Source organism: Labeo rohita, chromosome 7 (genome assembly GCF_022985175.1).
Source record: "Labeo rohita strain BAU-BD-2019 chromosome 7, IGBB_LRoh.1.0, whole genome shotgun sequence".
Lineage (NCBI taxonomy): Eukaryota > Metazoa > Chordata > Actinopteri > Cypriniformes > Cyprinidae > Labeo > Labeo rohita.
The window spans coordinates 38,338,168-38,355,266 of record NC_066875.1 but is presented as its reverse complement, the minus strand read 5'-3'; the positions used below and the strand labels follow the sequence as shown (position 1 = coordinate 38,355,266).

At 37.9% G+C, this 17,099-nt stretch overlaps 1 protein-coding gene across 2 annotated transcripts in view; it reads left to right on the top strand.

Annotated features, from left to right (window-relative positions):
• The window catches only part of serpinh2 (serine (or cysteine) peptidase inhibitor, clade H, member 2), a 33,780-nt gene that overhangs the window by 10,264 nt on the left and 6,417 nt on the right, over positions 1-17,099 (top strand). For both annotated transcript variants that reach the window (XM_051115993.1, XM_051115991.1), the window contains exons 3-4: positions 1,845-1,937; positions 2,012-2,244. In XM_051115993.1, coding sequence (XP_050971950.1) covers positions 1,845-1,937; positions 2,012-2,244 — 326 coding nt within the window. The remainder of the gene's footprint in view (positions 1-1,844; positions 1,938-2,011; positions 2,245-17,099) is intronic.

Sequence of the window (17,099 nt, the reverse complement as noted above, 5' to 3'; positions counted from 1 at the left end):
CCCTAATAACAGGTTGACATGCATGCAAGGTCATGCAAGGTCTGTGGTGATTGAAGATGATGAAGACACCCAGACAGCCATTGTATATGCGTTAGCCCAACGCAGAAATGTATTGATACAGCATTGCAGGTGGTACACCAACGTATTGCTCTATTCTTTATCAAAACTCTAAGTAATAACAACGACAAACATCCACTATTCATCGACACATGTCTAGACAATTGTGAGCAAACAGATATTGCATTAGCCGGTTAGCCAGAGACCTACAAGCTGCGTGGAGTAAACACAACACACAACTAAATATATATTTTGCATGCTACAGAGTACATGAGAGCAACAATTTTTAAAGGATTACTCCGCTTTCAGAATAAAAATGTCCTGATAATTTACTCACCTCCATGTCATCCAAGATATTAATGTCTTTGTTTCTTCAGTCGCAAAGAAATTACGTTTTTTTTTCAGGAAAACATTCCAGGATTTTTTTTTCCGTATAGTGGTGCTTAACAGATTAAAGTTTACAAATGCAGTTTCAATGCAGCTTCAAAGGGCTCTAAATAATCCCAGCCATATTATATTAATATGTTTATATTAATATTTATACATTTTTTAACCACAAATGCTAGTCTTGTCTAGCTCTGCAATGTGCATGCGTACTCTGCACTCCATTTCAAAACAGTTAGGGTATGTCGAAAAACTCCTGTCTTATTTTCTTCTCCAACTTCAAAATCGTTCTACATCATTGTTTTTTGCCCTTTTTGTAAAGGGTATTTGACCCTCCTTGCATGTTTACTTTGTAAACACTGGGTCGGTACTTCTACAGCGATGTAGGATGATTTTGAAGTTGGAAGAGAAAATGAGATGGGAGTATTTCGACATACCCTAACCGTACCCTAACGGATTTACCATAACAGTTTATCCAGATCTGTGTGCTCAACAAGTGGGCTGGCAATATGCTAATGTTTCATTTTGACGTCAACTTGAAACAGCTTAAGATTCGTTTTAAAAACGACTCATTTACATGACTCGGAATTGACTCATTCTTTCGAAAGACAATAACTTTATACATAGAGCACTTTCAGATTTAAAACTTTCCATTCAATTAGAGCTGTGTTACACACCGGATGAAAGGTAATTTTCAAAAATCCATAATAGAGGCACTTTAAGTTTGGCTTAAGCATCCAAATAATTTTTGGGGCCAGTGTTGGTCCAAATAACACGTGGCAAGGTTCAAATTGAGTTGCAGAAGCCGTTGACTGCCTTATGTGTTATGTATGTCTCCTCTTGAACAGCAATATAGTGCTTCTGGAGCTGCCAAATACAATAACACGGCCTGGCTTAACCCCGTATTGTCTTGCAATCATCCTTAGTATTTGATTTGACTTCATACTGCTTTTTCCCTATTTCTTGCTCTCTCATTCTTTATCTTTCCCTTGACTAATCCAATAAGGTGAAAAGACTGTGGAAAAGAACATGTGACTGTAATACTGCTAATAGTCTCTTTATCGAATCTCATCTTTGTCAGTGAATTTAATGGGTGTAATGGGCTGTAATAATATGTCCTATGCCTCTGCCTCCCCTGCACCCCTCCTCTCGCCTTTTCTTTCTTTTATCCTTGAATCTTTTTCTGGCATGGCTTCTGTGATGTTCCTTTGTATGATTTGACTCATCAAAGCCTCAATGTACAGTATGTCAGATCCAAACAGTCTGGCTATAAGATGATTGTACTTGATGTTTGTGTCAGAATGTTAAAATGCTTGTTTGTGCTTGTTTGCGCAGTCCAGGTCATGACGTCCGTGTCCTCTTCATCTATTCACTATGTTTTATGTGGATTTTTGTGTTTGTAGGATTTTGGGATCGAGGCTTTTACCATGAAAACCAAGACTTGCGCAGCTTCTTGGGTACCAAATACACTAAAGTTCCCATGATGCACAGATCAGGTAAGGTCCACCAGTCATTTATGATTGAAATACACCACAAAGACATCCAAACAACCAAATGTTTGTTTTCCCAGGTGTATATCGTCACTATGAGGACATAGAGAACATGGTACAGGTGTTGGAACTAGGTCTTTGGGAAGGGAAGGCCAGCATGGTGTTGATTTTGCCCTTCCATGTGGAGAATTTGGCTCGGCTGGACCGTCTGCTGACCCTGGATCGGGTGGAGAAGTGGTTGGGGAAACTGAACTCCACAAGTATGGCATTATCCCTCCCGAGAACCAAGATAAGCAGCACGGTCAATCTACAGGTAATAGTCTAAATATCGTACATATCACTTCCTACACGGCTGTTATGAGAGTGTGAAATACAATTTCAAAACATTACGTTATAGATAAATATTCTTAACATACAATGTAGATAAGACTCATTTAGAAAGCTAATGGAAGATATCCAGATATGACATTAGCATAATGAGACGAAGCATAGGTCATAGATTATTCTCATTCAGTGGGAAAGCTATTTTCCTTTTAATGGAAATTGTGTTTGCACTGAAATTGCAGTCAGGCTTTGGAATGCGGTTTTATGTGTCTTAGGACACTGAGCTATGGTCTTTATTTTTTAAAACATTCCTCAGATTAGCATTGTAAGTGCTTCCATTGCCATCTTGTGCTGCTCTCTTTTTGAACATCAGCAGGCTGAGCATGTTGCTTTTTTGACCTGTGATCGGAATGTTAATTTTTAAGTCATAAAAAGAATAAGACTTTTTTTTGGTGAATATATCCTTTAAATTCACTCAATATTTTGTCATGTCATATTCATTTTGGTCCATTTTAAACCTTATCAACTTTTAGGTGACAAAAGCATTATTTGAATTAAAACTAGAATTTTTTTTTTTGCTTGTCGGTGCAAAACTAAATTTTGTTTGACTGCCAGGGCATTGCTTTCTTGAGTTGTCTTAGTGGTTCATATGTGTTTACTAAGGTGTCTTAGGTGGTTGCTAGGTGCTTCCTTGCTGTGATTTGTGATCTGCCATGTGTTTCTGATAATTACTGTCATTATCTAATACATTAAGATTAAAGTATTGACCAGAAGGTCTGTACTTTGTGGGGGTGGGGGCCGGGGCGTTTATATATAAATTCAAATAATCCTTAAAGTATCACAGTGTCTATTAAAATATTAAGCAGCATGATAATTGATAATAAAAAGAAATGTTTCTGGAGCAGCAGGTTTCTGAAGGACCACTTTAATAATGGCTGCTGAAAATATAGCTTTGCCATCACAGGAATAAATTACATTTTTAAAATATAGAAAAGAGTTTTGTTAAGTAGTAGTAATATTTCATAATATTACTGTTTTTACTGCAGTAAACAGCATACACTCACACCCCAAACATTCTAATGTAGTTGCTTAAAAAGAAACCTGAAGAAAAATAACTGCTTCAAAATTGCCATTTTCAGTATGGTTGTGTGCAATTTATGTTGTAGAGCAAAATGTCCAAGTGTCATAAATTTATGTTTACCACAGACCATGTTTTACTTACAAAATTGAAAAACCCCATTATAAAAATAGGAAAATCTTGAGGGAACCCATGGTGAATTAGTCCTCTAGGTTTTAATATCACAGCTGCAGCACACTATTCGTGTTGTGCAATACAGAATTCAACACAGGGCTCAACAGTATGAGCATTTGCAGCTAAAATAGGTGCGTGTGAACTGTAAAATGTATAGGTGCACAGTTTTTTTTCACACATCATCCAGTTAAAATGCACAACACTGCTACATGGGCCATTCCACCAAATGGGAGCCATTTACTTTACATTTTTCAGATGGAATCTAGTAATACACATATTTAAGTATTCAAAATCTGTATTGGTCCATCCCAGGTAACTTTATTACATTTTTTTATAGAATTTTAAAGTGGAAGATGGATAGATTTTTCTCAGTCCTGTTACCAAAACTCTTATGTCTTTTAAAAAGCATGTTTAAAATATGTCAACAAATTCCTTTATTTTCCACTCAGACAGGTGTTTATGTTAAATAAATTGTTGGATGCATGGTCAGTTTTTTGTGATGCAGTTTATTAAACAATGGGACAAATGATTGACCAAACTTAATTAAAAAAATAGTGGTTTACCTTTATTTTTTTTAAGAAAAAACTATTTAGTGACAGGAATGAAACTGGGTAACAGGAATGAATATCCATTATATTAGTATATAGGTTTGACTGCACATGTGAGGTATTAATGCTTGCACTGGTATAGTGAAGAGTGTTAAACACTGACTAGTGAGCTGACCTCACTCATCAATCATGTTTCTATTTAAATCAAGTGGTCTGCAGAGGTTTTTGTTAGGGTTATGTTTAGGGGTAGAGGACGGATTATGAGATATGATATAAATAACGATAAATAATAAATATTAAATTAAAAATGATATTAAAAATAATAAACTTAACAAATAATGTCTTTTCAGTTTTTCTGTGGATATTGCTTTCTTACTGCGCAGGTCACACTCAAACGCCATTCCATGTTTGGGTCTAATACATAATTGCCACACAGAAATTGCAAGTACATTTATGTGTCATAATATAAAACAACAATGCAGGAACAACCAAGTTGGCCATAATCTCTAGGCAAAAACATAATTTTAGTGTGGATAAAAGGTCAAAACGTTGAGAAAAAGATGCATTTTTAAATTTATCTAGATTAGTATGGATGTAGCCTAATATTTACATTAATAAAACACTCATTCCTGTTACTATTACTCAGTTGCTATAGATGAGTATAGGATATATGAGTATCAGGAATGAAAGTAACAGGATTGAGATTTTAGGATAAAATTAGCAAATACATAAAATATAGCCACGTGGACTGTATACTAATATTATGAGGATACTCAGCAAATTATAGTGATTTATCAGAGATTTGTATTTTTAAAATAAACAAGTATCATCTAAGAAATAATTTAGGTAACAGGACAGTATATTTATAATGACGCTCCCTGCCACAGTTACAATATTATCAAATATACAGAAAAGAAAATAAGACCACATGCTTTCGGTCATTTCATTGCCTTCAGTAGATTTAGATGTTGCAATATTATGTTGAAAATATGTCTTGTGGAATTTTCCCAGTTTTTTAGAGGGGGGAATGTGTTAGGGTAACAGGACTGAGTGAATGAATCTGGGGACCTGACTAAAATGTGTATTTTATCTAAACTATTCTAAATTTGTTTTGAAATAAATGTATTTAAATCACAGATGGGATAAGGAGGTACACAAAAATGCAAAGTAAAAATGATTTCTGAAGGATTATATTTCATGTTAACATGTAGAGTTGGACACTGGGGAAATGCATAAATGCTATATTTATAGTGTTTTGAGTCATTTTTATTAGGTAGTTTTTAAAAATATCATTTTAAATTTGCAGTTAGATTAATGTGCTGGACACTTCGCTTAATAATAAAATGTATTTTGTAATTAATTTTTTATACATATTTGTACATGTTACGTCCTGGGGACAGAAATGGCACCCATTCGGTGGAATGGTCCATATGCTGCGTCAAAGACATGCACACTCAGACACCTGCGCTTCCGCAAGTGACATCAATCGCAGTATTTTTATTCATTTATTTATTTATTTTAATTGAATCTCTTATCATTTTACAATAGTAAGCAGGTGAAGACAAGAAGAAAGATACAAAGTTACAGTGTCACATACAATCGCCACCTGCACTCTCTGCTACCTGCGACGTCACTTGCAATCGACACAAAACGTGTCCGTTGCCAATGGAGATAAGACGCTGCGCTGGTTAAACGATTAAAAGTATTTTAGTACGTAGTTATGTAGGTCACGTGTGACGTAGGCAGAAGTACCAACCTGCCGTGTTTACAAAGCGAATGTGTAAAGAAAGTCAAACGCCCTTTACAAAAAAGTTAAAAACAACGATATGGGACGATTTTAAAGTTGGAGAAGAAAATGAGATGCACTTTTTCGGCCTACCCTACCTTTTTGAACTCAAGTACATAGACAAAGAACTAACCACGCGTGGCCTTGGCAAAGTGATTACTGAAATGGGGCAAGTCACGGACACACATGACAGAGCTAGTGCACAATGAAAATGGCCGGTCGTTTCGCTAGAGAAAACCGTTATTACTCGCCTGGGATTGTGTAGAGTCTTTTTAAGCTGCAGTGAAACTTCAGTTTGGACCTTCAACCCATTGGCCATCATTGAAATCCACTGTATTGAGGAAAATCCTGAAATGTTTTCCTCAAAAACCATTGTTATCAACTGAAGAAAGAAAGACATGAACATCTTGGATGACATGTGGGTGAGTAAATAAATAAGTAATAATTAAAAGAAAACCTAGTGTACTTTATGTATTCAAATAAATTAATTAATGATTTCACTTCGAAATATCTCCTCATAACCCTTTATTAATTAAAAACACGTAACTGAATACATTTCCATTGCGTCCCTAAAATTTTTTAATGTGTACACGTGCTCTTTCTGGAAAAAGCACGTGCCAAGCCCTGCAACAGAAAGTCGTCCTATAATTGAATGCCCGCGATCTCTCTAAGTGTCTCCCATACAGACTAATGACTCTCCTGGCATCCCAAACATTTGTGCTCCTTCAAGGTCTTGGCCCTCAGCGAGATGACATCCTGGGTTAGAAGCTTAGCAAAGAGTCTCTCCAGCAGCTCGGCCACAGGAAGCAGCCTGGACTTAGACAGCAAAGAGTGACAGAGTTTTAGAATAGCACAGATGGTTCTGTCTGCACTGCTGAACAGATCTGCATTTGGACGACAGAGAGTGACAGTGACTGTGGCGGGCTTGTTTGGGCTGTTGAGTTCAGTGGATGAGACCGTGTCTGGTATGATTGGCTCGTGGGTAAGCACATTTGGATTCTTTGGTTTCTTGCGGTGGGTGGATATGTCAAGTACGCCTTCGTAGTGCTCTTCTCGGGGATCGTTGAGGTGAAGTGTTTTGGAGCTTGATGAATGATTTTGTGACATATGCTGCTGGCTCTCCTCTCTCCTCGCTCACCTCAGTCTTCTTGCTCCTTCCTCGTTTCTTTCCTGTCTCCCTGCCTGTTTTTCGTATTTGTCTTTTCTCTCTCCAGCTACCTCTCCTTCCTCCCTCTCTCTGCGTCTGACCTCAGCTCATCTATCTCCTGCCCGGAGTCCACTGGTTCCTCCCACTCATCCTTCGTCTCCCTTTCTTTATTCATCACTTCATCTACCACCTCAATCTTTGTGTCTGCCCTCTCATTCTCTCTCATTTCTAGCTGGTCAGAGTCCCTGTTGCTCATCTTCTGCCTCGCCCCTTTTCTTCTCTCACACTCTTGTTTTCTCTCTTTACCTCGTTCATATTTGCCTGCACTTCTTTCTGCAGCCTTCTTCTTTAACTTTTTCTTTTCTCTCATATCTGTGACATATTTCAGTTTTTATTCTCTATTTAGTTGGAATCACCTGTGTCCTTGACATTTTCTACTCTTTCTTTTGCACTCTATTTTTTAGTGTATGTAAAGGAATGTGCAGTCAATTTTGGCTTGTTTTTTTGTTTGTTTGTCTTTAAATTTTATGATAAAATTGATAGTTTAAAAATTCATTTAAGCTTATTTATACACTGATGGCATTTTTGTGTCCTCCAATTCCAATTTATAAGAGTATGTCACATATGATAGAGGTAAAATAAAAATAATTAATTAATTAATTTAAAAATATATATGGCTCAATATCACCATAGAGTGCCTTTTAACCCCCACAATACGTTTTGGTCTTAATTTCCCATTCGCTTTATGTCATGTCATAAATAGTAGACACTCAAGTACTATAGAAACATATTAGCTGAGCTCCCACACATTTTTTTTTAGATAATTATGGGCCATTATTCGAAGCATAAACCATAAGATATGTCCACCCTGTCGTGGGTATATATATTACTGTTAAATACGTTTCATTTTAATATTAAGATGCAAATGATATTTTCTGAAAGGTATAATGTCCCTTTCCTAAACATGGTTATTTGTTTGCTTTCAAATTATGAATACATAAAAGATTTTATGTAAACCATGTGTTTTTAAAGAAACTCATACAATTCGTACATGTATTTTTTTTTTTTTATTTGGAGAAAACGGTGATATTTGGATGCAGTTTTTTCTTTGCATGTTATTGCCCCCACACCTAGCTATTGAACACACTGGATTATATAGATATGATTGAATTATTATTTAAAATATTATTTTAAAATATCAAGATGACAGGGTGGACACATAAAGCAGAACATAAAGCATGACAAAATATGACGATAAAACATTTATTCAAGTTAAAAAAAAAAATTAAAAAAATAAATAAATAAATAATATAATTACATTCTCAATCACATTTGTTTTTTAGCAATATTAACTACAAATTAATGCTATGTCCACCCTGCCATGTGTCTGTCCACTCAATCGGGACATTTTGAGCTTCAAAAGCAAAAAGCAAGTTTGTCAATTTAAAAGTCACCAAGTTACTCACCTCAGCCACTGAAATTCCCGCCACTGAAGAGACAAAAAAATCTGTTGTCCTGATGTTGCTAAAGGGGATGGCTTTTTCTTAAAGGGGCGGATTCCCCAATACAACAGGGTGGACAACCATTCAAGGGACATGGACAAACTCTTCTTTTTATTTAATAAAAATATTGTTTTTATTACCAAATAGTCAATATACTCAAATTGAGTAATTTCAGAATATAATAGGAGAACAAAATGTTTTATTTTATGATTTGACTATATTCTGCTCACAATTTAATGAGCAGTGAATGGGACATAGGCACCCTACAGTAATATTGACCCATATGCATATTTTTTCTTCCATGTCATAGACATGTCGTAGACATAAAAAAAAATATTAGTTAATGATTTAGTTAATTAATTATTTATTAAATTAGTTAAACATTAGTTACCTACATTAGTTAACAAGAACTAAGAATGAACAATACTTCTACAGCATTTATTAATGTTAATGTTAATTTCAGCATTTACTAGTGCATTATAAAAATCACAGTTTGTGTTGTTAACATGAATTAATGCACTGTGAACTAACAAACAATGAATGACTGTAGTATTATTAATATAACATTAACAAAAATTAATAAGTGTAAAAATGCATTGTTTATTTATGTTAGTTAATGCATTAAAGTTAACAAATGACAACTTGCAAAGTGTTACCTATATATTTAATTATATACCCCACACATATATAGATATATACGTGCACCTATATAGTTTTGACTTGTTTTGAATGTTTTCAGGAAGAAAATCAATGCTTAATTTATAAAATAAACGTATATAAAATGAATACATATACAATATGTATTTTTATACATTATAAACACAATATAAAAATATACTTAATCATAATACATAATGATATATCATATACAACTATATTTTCTTTCATTTTAATTATCTTTGATTTGTTTAAAATAATCAGTCTGATCAGTGTTTAGAAAGCAAAATGAAACACATATTCGTATTCAATTGAATGTAAATATGATGAAGTCTTATAAATATGATATTTTCTTATTATCTTAATTGCATAAGTTAACTCTTTGAGCCCTAAAATTCTATTTGATAAAATCTTTGACCCCCTTGCACTCCCTTTTGGCATCCATGTGTCCCCAGAGCCTATTTTGAAAAACCCCTGCTGTAGGGTCACTGTCCCGGGGTAATGCTGCAGGCAGATGACAAACCGTCTAAACCGCTAGGTTGGTTTTATCCTCGTAGTAGACAGCAGATGTCAAGAAAAATATGTCAAGAGGAGTCCAGTGACAGAAAAGGGGTAAGAATTCAGAGAAGTAGAGGTTAAAAGACACAGATAGAGTAGAAAAAAGGTACAACAAAAATGACAGTTGTTGAACTAGACAGGTCAAGCAGGGCAGAACCGTTCCCAGGGCGAATAGAGAAGTGAACGGTCGCTGTAGCGCAGGACAGCATTTTGTTAAAGTCTTGTAATGTCGGCCGAGAAATATAAGCGCTCGCATGCCATGTCCGCTTATGCAGCTCTGCTCAGAAGAACAAGATTTTGACATTAACATGAGCAGTAAGGATGCCCAAGAGAGACCTAGAAGCTTGCTTTAAAAGAAACCCACCGACAGCCCAGACATGACTCCCTTTTTTGGACTCGCTGTGTTCACATAAGTGATGCCCCAGCGTGCGGAAAGAGGCCGAAAAGTCCTGCCACGGCTGCATGACATGAATAGAGCTGTATTACTTCTCTGACAAGTTCTCCTGCTGCTCCCTCGCTCTCCACATCCTTCTGCTCTCTGTCTGTTTCTCTGCTCTTTCATGCTCTCATCTGGCTTTTTCTTTTTTCCGCCACACACATACACACACTTCTTCGTGTAGTATCTGAAGAAATATCACCGTAGGTCAGAGACACTTGATTCCTCCACTTTTATATGGGCAGTGACAGAAGAGGCGTGCTGAGTGCAGCTTCCCTCTCCCTCTCCGATCGGGTCTAAGTGAGCAAACACAGCCTCCATCTCGAGGCGTTAATAGCGTTTCCACCTTTTATCTATCATCTCGCCTCAGAGCCTCAGCCTCCAACATGGCCGCCAGACGCTCTGTCACTCTCGAGTCGCTCTAGGCCTTCTGTCATGCTCCCGCGAGGAGCTGCCATCATCCCGATTTCCAATCCGTGCACTTGCGTACGCACTAATGTAGCCGTGCTGCGTGGCTGCGGGGGCCCGGCTCGGGGCAGGATGACCCAAATTGGACTGACGTGCAGCTGGAGAGGTGAGTGGTTGTGAGGGAGGTGGAAAGGGGTTGAGTGCTGGAAAGAGAGAAAGAGAGGAGGAAAGGGCAGGAGAGCGGGCGAGCCGGATAAAAATATCCGCTCTGGTGGTGCGGCAGCGGGGCCGGAGCTCAGGAACGGTTAGTGCCAGGCGATAGCGGCTAACAAGAGATTGAGTCTGGACTCCATAACGAGCATGAGGGGTCGAGGGGTCACCGTCTGCCTGATGCCTGGCAAACACACACAGCCAGACACACTGACCTTAAGAGTCTGACGCGGGGATACACAGAAAACGCTCACGCACACACACTTACCGTGCCAAGGCCTGTGGATGCCAGTGTGCCTGTAATTGGATTGCACAGTTCTCTCTGTGTGCCAGAGAGACAGAGGGTGTCAAGCTAACATACACACACTCATTGATGAGGTCATGAAGTGGATATGGTGTGTGTGCCAGGACTTGGGAAAAGCCTGTTGTATTTGGACAAGTGTTTTAGACCGCAGTGCCACGCCGTGATAAAATGCTTATTCGTAGTCACATGCAAATATTGACACATCCTGTTTATGTATAATGCATAATTTATTGAAGTTTAGAACCAGCTTTTTAAAAACCTTTCGTCACATTTGCCAAAGGCAAGTGAATTTATATTATTATTTTTATAATTATTTCTTGGCAGCCATGAAGCTATATTCTATTAATTACATTAATGATTCTTTTAGTGCTTCTGAAGAACAAAAATTTTTGGAAATAAGACACTGTCCTTTTTTTTCCAGTCCTGCGCCAAATGATGAGATCATTTCAGCTGTCAACAGAGCAAATCAGAAATGGATGTAATTATTATAAAAGACTTTTTTATTAAGGCACAAGTGTCATAAATGCAGTCTTAATAATTAGCCATAACTTTATTAAAAAATAAACAAAAATAGGCAACACATGAATAAATTTGAATTATTTTTTAGAAATTGACCCGTAAAATCATTGAGTCATTTCTTAGTTATCCAAAAAAGAAAGAAAAAGACAATTCTGTCATCAGATACTCTCAAAGCCATTAAAACTGATGAAACACATATGAAAATATTTTTAATGAAACCTAAGAGATTTCTGTCAAAACTTTGATGCTTAGAAAAATTCATAAATAAATCTATATAAATCGAGTGGCTTAATCCAAGTTTTTTTTTAGGAGACGTGGCTGCTTCATATGATGAACAGATTTCATTTAGGCTTTTATTTACATATAAACACTGATCAAGTCACATACATAGAGCACATCAAAGTAAACATATCTCAGGTTTAATAAATCTTTGTTTGTGTTTTGAAGATGAATGAAACTATCTGAGAGTTCTGGAATCTGGAATGACACGGGTGAATAATTAATAACGGCATTTTCAGTTTTCAGGATGAAGTAACCCTGATGAAGTAACTGTTTACATGTACCGAAGAAATGAATGTTTTAGTGCGGTAAAATGATTTTTGCCTTAAAAACTTCTGTGTGATTTCTCTTATTTCAGTTAGCAGACTCTTGATAGCCACCCTATGTGGCCCAGGCATTATGCATCTTTTAACCTAAGTTGGAGGCTCCCCCTGGGGGAGGGTTTTGTAACTGCTTCAAAAGATTCAGAAGTGTTTTTGATTCACTATGCAACCTGCTCATAAGAGTCATACATTTGGAAAGGATCAAGCTGATTTTAGTTGAGCCTTAGTGGCTAGGTAAAACAACAATGTCAGATTTTGAAGTTGGAGGAGAAAATGAGATGTTTTTTCGCCCTATACCCTGCCTTTTTGGACCGGAGTACACAGATGAAGAACTAACCACACGTGACCTCTCCAGTGTGATTACGTAATGCATGAAGTCGCAGACGTGCATCGCAGAAAAATACAAAGCCTCTAAGCTTGAAAGTTTAGAGTGGGCAAGATTTTTAAATGTTTTCTCTAATGCTCAACGAGGCTGCATTTATTTGATAAAAATACAGCAATTTTGTGAAATAATATTACAATTTTAAATAAATGTTTCATATTTTAATATATTGTAAAATATTGTAAAATGTCATTTATTCTGGTTGAAGGTCCAACATGCATTTTCAATGCATCTTCAAAGGGCTCTACACAATCTCAGATGAGGAATAAGGGTCTTATGTAGCGAAAAGATTGTCATTTTGTAAAAAAAAAATACAAATTTATATAGTAAGCAAAAATGCTCGTCTTGCACTAGATCGACTTCACGCATTACGTAGTCATGTTGGAAAGATCACGTATGATGTAGATGGAAATAACCATCCTAGTGTTTACCAAGCGAGCGTTCAAAGAAAGTCAAACACCCTTTACAAAAAAAAAGGTAAAACAAAGATGTTGGACAATTTTGAAGTTAGAGGAGAAAATGAGATGAAATTAGTTTTTCACCCTAGCTTACTTTTTTGAAACAAAGTATGAACACAACAAAGCACAAGATGAAGAACTAACCACGCATGACCTTTCCAATGTTATTACGTAATGCGTGAAGTCCAGCTAGTGCAAGATGAGCATTTATGGTTAAAAGTATCAAAATGTTCATTTTTTTTTTTTTTTTTTTTTTCAGAAAATGACAGATCGATTTGCTAGATAAGAGCCTTATTCCTCAGCTGGGATCATGTAAAGCTCTTTGAAGCTGCATTGAAACTGCAGTTTGGACCTTCAACCCATTGGCTCCCATTGAAGTCCATTATATGGAGAAAAATCCTGGAATGTTTTCTTCAAAAACCTTTTCTTTTCAAAGAAAGACATGAACATCTTGATTTTTTTTTTTTTTTTTTTATATTATTATTATTGGAAGTCATCTAATCCTTTAACACAGTTCTGTTTTGAACCAGCAAGGTTGTGCCTCTTAGCAAATTCTTGTCATTTGTAATTGTGATTCTAGGTGATTGATAAACAGCACGACTTTCTTTGTGGCAGAGTGTGATGCAAAGGATAAACAAAAAATAATAATATCGTGCATGAAGAAGAAACAAGACAGTGATAAAGAACTCTCTGCCACTCAATAATGCCCAAGATGTTTTCTTAAAGGGGTCATCGGATGCAAAGTTCACTTTTACATGTTGTTTGAACATTAATGTGTGTTGGCAGTGTATGTACAAATCTACCCTATAATAATAAAAATCCATACAGTGGTTTTTAATTAATCTGTAAAAATAATATCCCCTTTTTCAAATCAAACCATTCTCAGATGCCTGACACCGATAGAGGCCGCTCCCATGATAGTTGTTTGACATGAGCGTCTTACTTCAGACCCGCCGTAAATCAGCTGTAACAGTCTGACCTCTGTTGTTTCAATGCCGAAGCAGGGATGTAAGTTAGACAAGAATAATTCCGATTGAGCGATTATGGTGTTGTGTTGCTGGATGTAATAATGAACATAGTGGTCATCATTTACTCCCGACATCTGAGCCGCTGAAGATGCAGTGGATTACGTTTGTTTGTGAAGGGAATGTGCCTCCCGATCTACATAAATGCGTCTATGTTCGTGCAAATCATTCGTGATCCAGCTTCACTTACAGCAGAAGTCAGTATAAGGTTTTTTTAATGAATCTCTGCAATCACCCTTCCTAATAACGTGCTTGTTAGCAAGTTTCGTGGCTGAACGTGCTAAATGTGGCTAAAGTAAACAATCTCTCAGAGCACAGCTTGTCACTCCACAGAGAGAAGAGAGGGGCGGGGTGAGCAGAGCTCATTTGCATTTAAAGGAACAGTCTATCAGAATGGGTTGTTTTTTGCAGAGCTGATTTTGGCAAGGTAAAAAAGATGTTTTTTACACTACCATTGAGAATTTTTAACCAAAGTATATTATAGACTTCTCATTAAGACCCTAAAGAATCATATCAACTTGTGGAAAATGGGCATCCGATGACCCCTTTAAAAAGCGAGCTGACTGCTGTGATGCCTCAAGGCTGAATAAAACAGTTGCTTGAGTTGCTGTAAGCTCAGGCCATCTCCACCCTCTTATATTCCTATGCACCATCATGGTGTATAGAAAATACAACATGCAGTCAACTCCAGGGTTGTTTCTTCTTGTGTGTTATTCATGAGCTGTATGGTTTTTGTAGTTGTGTTTATTGATGTAGGCGCTTGAATTATGCTACAGTATAATGCATAGTTTGCTAAAAAATGGAACGCAAGGATAGGCTGCATTTGGAAAACTTTGGCTTGAGACAGAAACAGACAGGAAGAGCAAGTGAGAAGAGAAGAAAATAGAGACGCTCCATTTCCACCCAATGAGCAGCATTAGAGCTGAACCATGTTTACACAGCCCTCCTCCTCGCTCCATCTCTCTCCCTCTCTCGTTTTCCTCCATCTGCCCATCACATTTACTGCATTAGTTGAGAGTCTGTGTGCCATATTACTACATGATATTTATTAGCCTCCTTTCATCTGTTTCCAGTGGAGAAACTACTGTACTCATCTGCAGACCCATCACTCAATCCCGATGCCTGCTGGGCACATCTCCTCTCCGCAAACGTGTCATTAATTCATTTGGGGCTCGCTGCACCTAGGGAGGGCTTACCTGCTCCTTCGGGGGCGTCCTGTGAGCTGCATTGAATTTTGTAGAAGCCAAGCCAAGCTTCGCTAGCTTCAAATAACTCAAAGCTAATAGCCGTGTGGCATCTTAGAGATCTGGATTAAGTGAATATGCGAAATGAGCATTTTTCGACCGTCGGAACCCCAGGGGCTTCTAGGGTGAACGCTTGCACGAAGACAGCCCACGTTGAATATTTAAACGCTGATTGTTTTTTAAAAATGAAGTGACCTCAGCAAATCTGAGAGGTGCCGCCATCCCAAGGAGAAAGAGCGAGATGGAGCGAGACAAAGAAAGAGGCGTGCTATTTATAGAGCCTGTCACAATGCAGGCTGGGAGATGTCTGCTAATGTTGCATGTGACTCTAATTGCTGGAGACAGCGTTGTCGTAGTAACACACGGCGCCATGTCACCGTCGTGGCAACAAGCTGCTTCGGGTCAAGGCTACGCGGCCCAGGAGCGGATCTGCGTCTGCAGTGCCGGAAAACATCAAAGTTATACAGTGGGAAAGCTGGAGAGGTGCAAGGAAAAACCCTCGGAGACAACACTGAGAATTAATTAAGGGGAAATAAATTTGCCCAATGCGGTGTCAGCCCTTATAGCAAGGACATACAGCCGTGAGAGAGGGTGAGAAAGCCTCAGGAGACAGAGAGGAAAGACCGTCACTCTCCGGAACATAAATACATGCTTAGATACAAGCCTGGACATTTGGATCAGAGCGGGAAAGAGACAGGGAGCGCATGAGAGCAGGCGAGAGAGGAATTAAACAAGCGCCGGATGGTCAGATGAGGGATGAGGATGCCACAGAGGTGGCTGAGCGGCCGACAGTATGAGGCAGTGATGAAGTGATGGAGGAAAGAGGTAGGAGAAGGAGAATAATGGATGAGGACAATAGAAGTGCATTAGTGCAGGTGTGTGCCTAGACTGTTGAGAGAGAGAGAACCGCAGAGGGTCGAACAGTGTTAGCGCAGGTGACAGCCTCCCCCACCTCTCTGCCTCATTATCAACCTCTCCGTCCATCTTTTTCTTGTTTTCTACCTTTTTTCCCCTTTAACAACCTCTGATTTAAATCACTATGCCAGCGCCTGGGTTGTGCACCCATTCGGAATTGAATTGAGAATGACTTTTAATTGCTGAATCTGAATTGAGGAAGCAAACAGGATGCAGAATTACTTCAAAGTCCCTTTCGAAGAAAAGCCAGTTCACTTGCTGGCCATATTTGCAATGTCTCCGGGAAGCTATTTCAGGCGTGCGAGACTAGCTCTTATCGACTTGAATAGGAAAATAGTGAAATCTCAAAAACTGCTTGCCGAACTCAGATTTAAGTAACATTTTTTTCAAATTAGAAACAAAACCTTGACATGAACTGTCACATAAATGTAGTTTCTCATGCTCAAATAGCATAAAAAAGCATATTTTTCATGTTGGTCCGGTGGACTGGGAAAAAACATTTTAGGATGGCAGAATGTCAAACTTTGTGAATGTCAAAGTTTCAAGGAATAGTTCACCCAAAAATTAAAATTCTGTCATTAATTACATTGACCTCATGTCGTTCGAAACCCCCGATTTTCCCCTCCCGACATTCTGAGCAAAAATCTTGTCGAGCACCTTGATCTGCCCCGATGTTTGGCAGAGATTATCTGGTAATGTGAGGTGTTCACAGATCGAATCTTGCACCTCCCAATCTGCTCTCATACAAATCGGGACCGCCCGATCATATCAAACATGTTTGATATTCAAGATTTTAAATCGGGATGATCACGGCTATGATTATGTCAGTACTTTCACAACAGCCAATGCGCGACCGCAAAACAGCTGCTGTACGGTCCATTGGATAGTGGA